Consider the following 13,459-nt stretch of genomic DNA (forward strand, 5'->3'; position numbering starts at 1 on the left):
TCCATAACAATGCATCACTTATGTTATACTGGGAAAATAGTTTTCTCTGCTCTGAAATTCTTTAGATAAAAATTAGGAATATTAAAAAGCATTCTTTTCAAGTTCAAGTTAAATTAACATGGTATTTGTGAATTCTTTTTATCCAAATATTCTTTTTACTGGACAGTATCTTTCAAATCAAGTACAGTACCAACGAGTGTTATTACCCCTTTTTTCGAGAGGATTTCCAGATCCAAAAGCATCTCTGGCCATCCCTGTGGCCACTCCAATTTGATGAGCTCCACTACAATACGAGCAATAACACCTTTGATGTGGCCATCCTCTTCGGAGACGTCTTTGATGCCCTAAAACGGTAAGAAAGGGAGTCAAGTTTGCCAAACACAGCTATGCAAGATACAAAGGAAATTCGAATGTTTATTTTTAAAACTTTTTCCAACAGAAAAAAAAATAATTTCACACAGGATGATAAAGGAGACTGCCAATAACATTATAATTAACAAAAAACATAGTGCAAGGGTGGGGAGTGGTAGATTAACATTCAGCACACATTGTAACACCGAACATCCAGGAACAGCAGGTGCTGGTGATGAGCAAGAAGCTTTCCAGTGCTTGATAACAACTTTAAAAGGTATTGATGCAGAAAACAGCTCTTAGGGAAAAGGGTAAGACATTCCAGTGAAGTGATATCAGGGATCAAACTTCGAATGGGGCACATAAGTGCGCACTACTCGAGAGCAGAAAGAGCAACAGACGCTACAAAGTGTTTGAATGGGTGCATACAATGTCAATGAATACCGTGATATGTGCAGGCCTGACAACGGCAATACCAATAAATGCAATGACAACGTATGCCATAACCTGCGCCTGCATAACAATGTCAATGCCCATAAATGCAATGTATGGTATGTCATAATTTATGCCCGCACAATAGTGTCAATACCTGCAGTAACAATGTATGCCATAATCCATGAACGCATAACAATGTTACCAGTAGAAAGGATAAGCCTTGTTCTCTTCCAGGGGTATCTTCATCAAAGTCATAAGCACATGAATATTCCCGCTCATGCGCGGGACCCCGGAAACATATCACATATATGTGAGACATATATGTAGAGATATATATATATATATATATATATATGTAGAGATATATATATATATATATATATAGAGATAGATATATATATATATATATATATATATATAGATAGATAGAGATAGATATATATATATATATATAGATATATATATATATATATATATATATATATATATATATATATATATATATATATATATAAAAAACACAATGCAGCCTTCCATAACAATGCTGAGCAATGTTGCAAGAAATTCTCTCGTATATAAATATACTAGCAGCCCGTCCCGACGTTGTCCGGGTATGAATTGCTGCCGGCCAGTAGTATATTGTTTTGTAGGATTTCGTTTTGATAGCATTTCTTATCTGTGACAGGCCTGTGAAACGCTCCGATTCACAGTGCAGTGCTGATGCACTTAAGAGTGCGCGTTCAGTAGTGTGTGAACTCGAGTTTCCCTACTTTATTTTTCCTTGCAAGATTATATAGCGCGAACTCGACAACATGGCATGAGCACAATTTACATTACAGAAGAACACATTCATTTGTGGTAGGCACGGGGAGACAAAGCGATTTGCCTGGAATCACAGGATGTTGAGCTGATGCCGAGATTCGAACGTAGCTCCCCAGCTCTAAAGTTCACAATTGTGGCGGGAGGTGTGTCTAAAAGTGTATGTCGGTGCTGGCCATCAATGAGAGAGACCTGTGCATTTTTCAAATCAGTGGTGAAAAAATAGGAGTATGTTGCTGGAGATGTAGTCCGCCGTGCCACCAATGTACTTACCGGGGGAGGGTAAACACCCATTATTCCGCAACTTTCTTTCCGCATACCATCACTCCGCATACTTTCATTACGAAAGTACCATGACTCCGCAATGCCATTATAACGCATGGCATTACATTTTATATGCTTTTACCACGCATACATTTACAACGAAATTCGTTGTAAATGCATGAATGGTAAAAGCATGTTTTTTTTTTATGTTTGGATAAGGTAAGTATGGGTATAGGGGTATGTGTTTTGGGGTACTGAGGTATATGTTTTGGGGTGTTTGGGTATTTTAAGGGTTCAGACATAGTTTTGGGTTATGGGGTAGTTTTAGGGCTTAGGGTTAGGTATGGGATTTGGGGTACAGGGGTATTTTTAGGGTTCAGGGCTAGGTTTGGGTTTTGGGGTACAGGGGTATTTTTAGGGTTCAGGGGTAGGTTTGGGTTTTGGGGTACAGGGTTATTTTTATGGTTCAGGGCTAGGTTTTGGGGTACAGGGGTATTTTTAGGGTTCAGGGGTAGGTTTGGGTTTTGGGGTACAGGGGTATTTTAAGGGTTCAGGGCTAGGTTTCGGTTTTAGGGTACAGGGGTATTTTAGGGTTCAGGGGTAGGTTTGGGTTTTGAGGTACAGGGTATATTTATAGGGTTAAGATGGGTTAGTGTTCAAGGGTGTTGGAGTAATTTAAGGAGTAAGGGTGGGTTATGATTATGGGGTGCAGGGGTATTTAAAGGGAGCAGGGTGGACACCCGGAGCTGGAATGTACAGAACCTGTGAAGAAAAAAACAATGAAATATTGGGTACAACGCTCGCTTTTTTTTCGTAATCCCGCGCCCCGCACACGATATGAGACATGGCATGAAGGGCGGAACGTACCCCCCCCCCAGTGTTTGTCACGCCCACAGCACAACGCAGACACGCCCACAAGGGACTACTTTGCTGGCACGTTTTTTTAACCTTTTATATGTATATGGTGGGCATCTACATAGCCTATATCCTTCTGCTGCAACTGCCCTTTCCAACGCTGTATTGGGTGTTGTGATTGGTGCTGTGGTTCCTGAGATTACCCGCCTCAAAGGTTTGGGCTCTCTTGATTATATTAGTATGGATTCCAATAAAGCAGGGAGAAAGAAAGCATTTGAAAACTGCTTTAATATGCAGCAGAAATCCCAATCCTGCAAGGAAGAATGAAAAATGTTGCCAGGACATAGGCTGCATTACAGAAACATTAGTGTAGAAAGCTGAAAAACTAACCCACAGAAACACTCAGAATAAACTGGCACAGTGCCTTTAAGGCAGCCATGACCCCTAGCTTCCCATCATGTTTCAGGGGTGACAGTTAGGTCAGTTGTTCTTTGCGGAGACCCGCAGACCATTTTACAAAGAGATGATATGTATCATGTTCACTTGCCCGAGGAAGCGGGTGGGTTGCTTATGACTTTGATGAGGATACCCCTGGAAGAAAACTAGGATTACAGGTAAGTAACTTATCCTTCTCTTCCAGGGGATCCTCATCAATAGCACATGAATAGAATAGCAAGCCCACCCTCTCATCCTGCGGGCAAGTAAACAGAGTACATAGTAGCCATAAGGCATATACAGACTCCAATAGGTTAGCATTGGAACAGATTCCTCAAGGAGGCCTGGCCCACTTGGGTATCTGCCCTGGAGTAATGCCTGGTAAACATATGGACCGATTTCCAAGTTGCAGCCTTGCAAATCTCGGCTATCGGTACATTGTGTAAGAATGCAACCGCAGCAGCCTTGCCCCTAGTTGAGTGAGCTTTAGGGGAGTCTAACAGAGGCTTGTTCACTATTTGGTAGGCCAACTATATACAAGACACTATCCATCGTGAAATTGATCTTTTAGAAGCTGGGAAGCCTTTTCTAACAGAATCGTAGTTTGCAAACAATTGATCGGCCTCTCTAATGGATTTTGTTCCCCCCAAACAGAATTTGAGAACCCTCTTGAGACCTTTCCGCCGGTGTAGCAGGATTGGATGAAGGGTGAGTTCGCATAACCACCCTATTGTGGTGGAAAACCGTATCCAGTCCCTTAGAACAGAGTGCGTGTATATGACTCGCACTGCATGCTGATGTAATCACCACTAGAAGAGCTACTTTCCATGTAAGGTGTTGTAATGTGGCCTTATGAATGGGTTCAAATGGGAGACCCATCAATTTGGACAAGACTAGATTCAACTCCCAAGGAGGAGAAGGAGGTCAAACAGGAGGATAAACTTACTTCAACCCCTGTAGGAAGTCCTTGACCACCTTAAGTTGAAAGAAAGAAGGTTGGTTAGGTGATTTACGATATGCCATGATGGCCGCCAAATGCACTTTTATGGATGAATACTTCAAACCAGATTTGGCCAAGTAGAGCAGATACGGCAAGATTACCTCTTCTTGCCCGTTAACTGGACTCCACGCATTGCAGCCACCAGAGAATGGACGTCTTCGCTGTGGGAGAGAGGAGAATCCGGTCGTTCCACTGACCCAAGGAATGGTCCCATTTGTCTTCCAGATCTTGTTGCAACGGTCTCATCTGCAGTCTGGCATTGGGTATGAGATAAATGAAGACTGAGGCGATGAGTGCCTGGCCTGAGGTGACGAGGCGTGTCTCGACGTTGACCGTCACCTGGTTGACTGCAACGGAGACGCCTGCTTCGACGCCGGTCGCAGGTGACCTTGCGACGGCGGAGCATGTGTCAATGTCGAACGCCGACTTGACGGCGACGACTGAGATCGGTTTATCGACAATGGGCGAACCCGCACCAACGAAGAACTACTCCTCGATGCCGATCGTCGCCGGGTTGACGACGGCGGAGGATCTGACGTACCTGTGTTCTTTGTCGACGACCGGTGTTCTCGACGGCAGCCCGCCGTCGATGGTCGGCGCTTTCGTTGCGGATGAAGGAATTTGAGGCGCAGAGCCTGACGCCGATGGAGAGCATACTGGAACCTTACTTCTTGATGGAGTGGCGGCTCTCTTTCCTCTTCCTCATCGGAGACCTGCCTCTTGAAGGAAATGTCCTCTTCTCAGCCAGCCCATTCAGGCGAATCCTCTCCCTGTCCTTAAGAGTTCTTTTGGACAGAAGCAGGCAATGCAGACAGGTCTTGGGATTACAATCAGGAGGCAGGTAGAGAATACAGACAGGATGGGAGTCCGTTTTAGCCTTCTTGCCACAGGCAGGGCAAGAGTAAAAAAAGAGAGGGCATTTTTGATTGAAAAATAATGCTCAACTCTCTTATAAATAGCAGATATACTCCAACACCAAAAAAAATCAAAGTAAAAAGCTTTTGACAAAAATTTAGAAGTATTTTCTGACAGATGGGTTAGCTTTTCACCTTTCTACACTAATGTTTCTGCAATGCAGCCTATGTGCTGACAATTTTTTTCATTCTTCCTTGCAGGATTGTGATTTCTGCCGTATATTAAAGCAGTTTTCCAATGCTTTCTTTCTCCCTGCTTTATTGGAATATATTTATGCACAAGAGAATTTCCCGCAACATTGCTCAGCATTTTTATGGAAGGCTGCGTTGTGTGATTATATATATATATATATATATATATATATATATGTTTCCCAAATGCCTTTGCGCTCAGGCGTTCACTCGCAATGGTCGCACATCAGTTTCCATTCGGCAGCATGCATTTCCAATGTCCAACATTAGCACTCTGCCCAACGCGTTTCGAGGGCCATCCCTCTTAATCATGGGCTTGCTCACAGAAGCAGTGGAAGGCTCACCTGCTAGTTTTAAATCACTTTTATTGACGACAGCTGCCCACAGTGGGCGTGATTTTCATTTACAATTTCCTTTTGCATGCTGGTATAAGTAGTTCGTGCAGGTAAGAGTTAGTATTCCGCCTATAGTAGACTCCATGCTCCCGTGTACATTTGCAGCAAAGTAACATCCTTTAGTAGGAAAGGACTGCTGGAAAGTTATGCTATCTTTTGCCCGCAACCATCGTCCCGTTTGAGAGAGATTTGGTGTCTCCTCCGGACTCTCCTGATGCGAGATGGTGCACTGGCCTGTTCCGCGGCTCAGGCAGCCGCGTGTGATTTTGTTTCCCAAATGCCTTTGCGCTCAGGCGTTCACTCGCAATGGTCGCACATCAGTTTCCATTCGGCAGCATGCATTTCCAATGTCCAACATTAGCACTCTGCCCAACGCGTTTCGAGGGCCATCCCTCTTAATCATGGGCTTGCTCACAGAAGCAGTGGAAGGCTCACCTGCTAGTTTTAAATCACTTTTATTGACGACAGCTGCCCACAGTGGGCGTGATTTTCATTTACAATTTCCTTTTGCATGCTGGTATAAGTAGTTCGTGCAGGTAAGAGTTAGCATTCCGCCTATAGTAGACTCCATGCTCCCGTGTACATTTGCAGCAAAGTAACATCCTTTAGTAGGAAAGGACTGCTGGAAAGTTATGCTATCTTTTGCCCGCAACCATCGTCCCGTTTGAGAGAGATTTGGTGTCTCCTCCGGACTCTCCTGATGCGAGATGGTGCACTGGCCTGTTCCGCGGCTCAGGCAGCCGCGTGTGATTTTGTTTCCCAAATGCCTTTGCGCTCAGGCGTTCACTCGCAATGGTCGCACATCAGTTTCCATTCGGCAGCATGCATTTCCAATGTCCAACATTAGCACTCTGCCCAACGCGTTTCGAGGGCCATCCCTCTTAATCATGGGCTTGCTCACAGAAGCAGTGGAAGGCTCACCTGCTAGTTTTAAATCACTTTTATTGACGACAGCTGCCCACAGTGGGCGTGATTTTCATTTACAATTTCCTTTTGCATGCTGGTATAAGTAGTTCGTGCAGGTAAGAGTTAGTATTCCGCCTATAGTAGACTCCATGCTCCCGTGTACATTTGCAGCAAAGTAACATCCTTTAGTAGGAAAGGACTGCTGGAAAGTTATGCTATCTTTTGCCCGCAACCATCGTCCCGTTTGAGAGAGATTTGGTGTCTCCTCCGGACTCTCCTGATGCGAGATGGTGCACTGGCCTGTTCCGCGGCTCAGGCAGCCGCGTGTGATTTTGTTTCCCAAATAAATATATATATATATCAAAACAAAACCCTTTCAGGCATAGAGTGACGCATAAATTATGCAAAAAAGAAGGAGAGAACTCTGGGTAGGTCTCAGTTTAGGTGGAAAGCAGCTCCTGTTAGAGCACTCTCAACACCAGCGACACTCTAGATCTGCTCACCTCAAATGTCTGTTTTTCTATCAAAGTTTTTAAGCATAGGATTAGACAGTGCTATCCATGCCGAGATAGAAAATGACAAAGTCTTTCGCCATTTAAACAGCAAAGTCTTTAAGCATAGGACTAGTACAGTGCAGTCCTTGCCGAGCTGTCAAATAACAAAAGCCATTTATCACTCCAGGCACAATATTACAGCTTTGAATTGGTAAAATACCAACTCAAGCCAACCTGAAATGATTAAAAGCAACCCCTGACACAGTGTTTCACTCCAATTAGAGCTCTTCAGAGAGGTATAGCTTTGTCCAGACACAAGGGAGCACCCAGTATTAAGTCAAAACAAAACCCTTTCAGGCATAGAGTGACGCATAAATTATGCAAAAAAGAAGGAGAGAACTCTGGGTAGGTCTCAGTTTAGGTGGAAAGCCGCTCCTGTTAGAGCACTCTCAACACCAGCGACACTCTAGATCTGCTCACCTCAAATGTCTGTCAATTCAAAGCTGTAATATTGTGCCTGGAGTGATAAATGGCTTTTGTTATTTGACAGCTCGGCAAGGACTGCACTGTACTAGTCCTATGCTTAAAGACTTTGCTGTTTAAATGGCGAAAGACTTTGTCATTTTCTATCTCGGCATGGATAGCACTGTCTAATCCTATGCTTAAAAACTTTGATAGAAAAACAGACATTTGAGGTGAGCAGATCTAGAGTGTCGCTGGTGTTGAGAGTGCTCTAACAGGAGCTGCTTTCCACCTAAACTGAGACCTACCCAGAGTTCTCTCCTTCTTTTTTGTATGTATATATATATATATATATATATATATCAACAAAATTTCACACCTTGTGCAGCGTAGAAATCAAGCCCACCAGTCGGATTTGCGGAGGAACCTCTTTTAATCAGCAGGAAAAGCATTACCGGTTTCGACCTTCACCAGGTCTTAATCATATGCAAACATGGAGGAGCAGGTAAGCCAGGTTTAAATGCATTTGTGTTTAACCAAAAGTGAAGAAGGACTTGTACATAGGTTGCAGAGTCAGTTTTTAACATCAGTTCTTTTTTTCTCTCTTTTTTAACATTATTATTCTCACGAACCTCCGTGCATTTCACAACCTTTCTTTAGTCATTTTCTGGCAACAATCCAATTATTTCAATGATGTTCGAAGGTCTCACTTTGGTTTCAGTTGTTCATACTTCCGGACTACAGGGTCCAGCATTCATGTGAAACAAAGGTAAATGGCCCGAAAAGTCACTTCCTTGCAAATCTTCATGTAATTGGCTTTTTGCTAACCTTAGGCGCACTGCTCCTCCAAGTCCACACTGTCCCGATAAACAGTGTGGCACCCTGCTGATTGCCTGTCCTCGATATCCGACCGTGTAGGAAAAGCAGTTTCCCACAAACCTTGACTGCACACTGGAGTGGCAAGATATCACGGGCCTGCAACCTCCCAAAGACCAGTGGCAGCGCCTCCTGCATACTCTGGTGGTACTTGCTCGGCACAATCCTTCCTTCCAATTTCGTGTGTAGCCGGCGGGTCACCCTGATTAATGTGTCCATAACCAGCCGAGAATCTTGACGAAGGGAAACCCAGCCTGGCAGGTCGGGGCTTGTTGGCGACGTCACCGCCTGTAAATAGCAACAACATTTCACACCTTGTGCAGCGTAGAAATCAAGCCCACCAGTCGGATTTGCGGAGGAACCTCTTTTAATCAGCAGGAAAAGCATTACCGGTTTCGACCTTCACCAGGTCTTAATCATATGCAAACATGGAGGAGCAGGTAAGCCAGGTTTAAATGTATATATATATATATATATATATATATATATATATATATATATATATAAATTTTTTCCGGGCTCCCGTGCTCCCGTGCATGGACAGGAATATTCATGTGCTTATGACTATTGATGAGGATCCCCTGGAAGAGAACAATATTAATGTAAGCCATGATGTAGGCATGCATAACTTTGTCAATATAAGTAAAGGTAATTTCAATGTGCGCTATGACAACTGTACACACAATGAGACTTTCCTTAGACGCATTGGGTCGAGACTCTCCTGGCCGCTGCAATTAATTAAACCAACTTGGTCCTGTTTTGCCAAACGCCTCTTTTCTTGTTATTTCTTTAAGGTTAATTCATATCCGAGCAACATTTTGGCAAGCCACGTGGGAGAGAATGGTTTATCGAGCTAACTGCTGCTGAAGGACCAGGACCCTGCCGAACGGATTCACATGTGCGCAAACAAGACCGGGGAGCAGACGCCATAATTGATTAGAAGTTCTGCTGAATCTGTGAGGTGGAGGTCTGTCCGGAGGCCGCCGCCACATGGGTAACAGATTCTTAGTCCCAGTGTGTAGCAAATTAGGAGAAGCACACAAATAATTTATTCCCCTAGTCAGCACGCTAGAAAAAGGCGAGGGTAGCTACTGTTTTTTTAGCTTTAACAGTTGGGCTCGACACAGCAGTACACTGTGAACCTTGGTGTGTTATATAGGGTCACACCTCAATCTTATTTTTTAGCCAAATTAGTTTTCTTAGGTACTACCGGGGTTTCTTAACACTGGGAGGATCTAAAGGAAGTGAAAAGGTGGATTATTTGTGCTTGGACTGCTGGGCATCAAGCAATCGATACGCAATACCCCTGGGTGTGATATAGGGTGTAATTCAGAAGGTTAGGGAAAATCTCAGAATTGGGAGAATAAGGTGTAGCTCGTGTCTGACCACAGAGGGGCTTTAGTGGTCAGGTTTTCCTTGTTTTCCCCACACAAAGCGTTGCCATCTCTGTCCACCGAGCTGATAGTGACAGACTATCATGCTCTCTTAGCTCTGCGTATTACATGGAGTATCCCCACTCCTCTGGCTATAGGAACTACGAGAGTGCTAAGGTTTTTTGGGTCAAGTTATCCTTTTTCTCTTTTAGATTTTCCCTTTTATGCACTTATTGATGTTGTGGTGCTGCTAAATGAAATGCCTGTTAATGCTATCTATGGTCTAATTGTAAATCTAATAGTCTCGTAACATACATGTGATGCTGACAAACCTGATGTATATGTCACCAAATTTGCTATAGTCATTAGAGATGTACCTTGAACTTGCTTTGTTTTGGTCTAACTCTGGTCTCTTTAGGCCTTCTTGAATATTGTACTTCATAACTTGACTAGCAGCCCGTCCCGACGTTGTCCGGGTATGAAGAGTTGAGTGGGTGACAGCTCGCGCTAGAGACGCTGCGCGTGTGGGAAAGTGCAGTCAGTTTCAAGGTTAGTGTGCCATCAGAGCCGCTTAGTCGCGTCAGCCGCCGCTTAAGGCCGGCTCCAGCCCTGGTTGATGTTGTGCGCCGTGTGTAAATTAGTTTATGCAGAGAGTTGAGTGACAGCGTGCAGGAGACGTTGCAGTTATTGTCCCCGCAGGCACGCTCAGTGGCGTGTGCCCCCGCTTGAGGCCCGGCTCCAGCGGCGACCGTATTACAATGTGAATTAGGTGACCCTTGAAAGTTATTTCCCGGTATTATTTTTTTAGGACCCACATGGCGTGAAGGCAGGAACGTAACGGCAATTTAGTAAAGCACCGACGGAATTCGGCCCCAGTCTGTTTGACACACACCCAGCGCAAGGCACACACTGCATTCGGCCCCCGTATGTGTGACAGGCCCCCAGAACAACGTGCAGGCCCACAAGTGAGTAGAGCGAACGGTTACTTACCAGGCCTCCAGCTGAACGCAGACGCCCATTGAACGCACACGCCCAGGTGCGCGATTGGCAGCATAATTTAGGAATGTGGCACGATTGGTGTTGGCCGATTGCCACGCCCATTGGCACGGCTCTTGCTCCCGTGCAATTCCGCAATTGCCGCGGCCATTGCCGTTTGTCTTGCCCCTTGCTCCCGCGCAATTGCGCAATTGCCGCGACCATTGCCGTTTGTCACGGCCCCAGCACACGCACCCAGCACAACGCACACGTTTAAGGAACGCTTTTTTTTTGTCGTAATGCCGCGCCCCGCCCACGCCCACAAGGGACTACTTTGCTGGCAAGGTTCTTTTACCTTTCAAATGTATATGGTGGACATCTGTATAGCCTATGTCCTTCTGCTGCAACTGCCCTTTCCAATGCTGTATTGGGTGTTGTGATTGGTGCTGTGGTTACTGAGATTACCCGCCTCAAAGGTTAGGGCTCTCTCTTTATAATATTAGTATAGATATAAAAACTGCCCAAAAGCCTGTAACATCTAGAAGTTTGGTTAAAACAATAAAAAAAAAACTAGATGTGACAAGGCAGACTTAGGAGTAAATGTGAAGCAACACCTTACTGCTGAACTGGGCTACTATGTGTACCATATATGGGAAACCTCATAGTCCTGGGGACTGGACTGCTGCAAGTTGGACCAGATATGTTTAAAGAGGTGAAGGTCGTGTTGGAGGTAGAGATAGTTGTAGGTGTTTTTGCTGTGCTGTGGGTAAGTAAAAGTAAAGTTAAATGGCACTGCAAAGAACCAAACAGTGCAAGTCTGTCCACTGCTAAATGGTAAAGAGGCAGTTAGTAATGTAGGTCTGGAAGTAAAGCAACAAAAAGAAAATAGCCAGTTCTCATTATTCTGTCCTCCTTTGTACAATGTTTAAGCAGAAACATGAATTTGATTCACTTATGTATAAACCATTTACAATGCCTGATGAAACTTTTTTTCTGTCAAATGCTTGCCCTCTCAAGATTAAGCAACGAAGGACAGTCTACTGAAGACAGTTTTGTTCTATATATCATCATGGTACTTACACTAAAAATCAGCTCCATTATATTAGACTTCAGTTCCTTTTTTTCAATGGGAAATATAAACTTCCAGCGAAATCTGGCAAATGAAGAATAACTACAGTTAGTGAAACAGCTAAAGACATTATACATAATCAGACTGGATTTTATCTCCCTTGCAGTTTGCACAGATTAAATCAATGTTATCATTCTGAGCCTTGGTTTCTCTGAGATAATGTGCATCAGTCAAACTCATCCTTCAGGGGAGAAGGGGGGGGGGGCGGGGGGACTGAGGAGACCTTATTCCCATATTTCACATAAGCTGGCTTCAAAAAAATGTAATAAAACATCATAATGGGTTTACTTCCAAGAACGTGAATGCATCTGAAACAACTGTTGATGCACAGCTGTGTCTTTGCTTCAGAAAACTGGGCTCAGCCCATTACCTACCTCGGTTTCCTATTAACATACTTTGACAACCATCAGATAGAACAAATATTTTTCATGAACTCTATCAATCTTATAAAACAGAACTGATGCCTCTCGGACGAGGGCCAACTGTTTCAAGCTCCTCAAATGTTTACTGTCAAGTGTTTGTAGTACAGATCTGTGTAAAAATAAATAAAATAAAAAAGTAACCTTAAAAAAAAAAAAGAGGTATGAATGTTGAAATGTTAAATGGTCTGAAGACCTGAAAATCGTGAAGCATTGTGGAGCTTAAAAAACAATGAAGTCGCACCATTTAGAATACGAAACACTGCTGCTTTAAAAACAAAGATATAGGCACCAAACACTTTAAGGTGGCTTGTAGTGCCTTTCAGGAAAGGATTTGCAGCAAGCTCCACATGAAGGGCAGAGGAGGAGCAGAAGGAGAACTATAAAATCCAATGTTAGTATGTGGTATTTGTACACCGTAAACCCAGCCAAAAGGTTTGTAGAGCACTGTACAGGATCAAAGGCTTGCATATAGTTGCACAGCATGAATCCTTATCTATCTACAAAGCCCAAACACTTCCTTACATAATGAGCCCTCTATATAATAATAGTCTGCTATTGTACCCATCATATTTGGGTAGGGTAATGTTGGATAATCTTAGCTCTTTACGCAGGCTTGAGTGGCTGTAATAGACCTCCATACTAAAGCAGTTGAGCCTTCACAGAATAGTCTTGACTTGTGACTTTTTCCCCACAACAGTCAGACTCCATCAAGACTATCATAGATATCCACTTAAAAGGGCCATCTAGTAAAAACAAAAAAAGATGTTCTGTATCCAATCTGCATTGCTAATAATCACAGATAAAAGGCACTCCAAAATGGTATTTTCTTTCATATAGTCTGCTTTATCTTTTAGACCTACTGTGACATATTTCATGAAATGGGCTGTTTAAATAGGTTATGAAGTTTACCTTTGCCCCCTTAATGACAAACATTTAGGTATCTGTAATTTACTAACAAGTTATTTTTCCCAAAATACTCCTCAACCTCGAGGCTATTATACGCCTCAAGTTGACTATGCAAACAATAATCCTATCTCCTCTGCAGAATAGAATGAAAGCAGCATCATGGGCCCTCATTCTAGGTGAATGATTGGTTAATACTTTCATGAACGCAGTGACAAATCCGGTCAAGACTTGGGTTTAGACAAGCGTAGAAGTACTA

General features: G+C 43.6%; 1 protein-coding gene across 2 annotated transcripts in view; it reads right to left on the reverse strand.

Annotated features, from left to right (window-relative positions):
* Positions 1-13,459, reverse strand: part of LOC144762250 (exportin-5-like) — a 1,106,737-nt gene that overhangs the window by 883,552 nt on the left and 209,726 nt on the right. For both annotated transcript variants that reach the window (XM_078647393.1, XM_078647392.1), the window contains exons 3-4: positions 11,827-11,899; positions 207-344 (exon numbers count right to left, since the gene is read on the reverse strand). In XM_078647393.1, the coding sequence (XP_078503519.1) occupies positions 207-344; positions 11,827-11,899 (211 nt within the window). The remainder of the gene's footprint in view (positions 1-206; positions 345-11,826; positions 11,900-13,459) is intronic.

This window comes from Lissotriton helveticus, chromosome 6 (assembly GCF_964261635.1).
Source record: "Lissotriton helveticus chromosome 6, aLisHel1.1, whole genome shotgun sequence".
Lineage (NCBI taxonomy): Eukaryota > Metazoa > Chordata > Amphibia > Caudata > Salamandridae > Lissotriton > Lissotriton helveticus.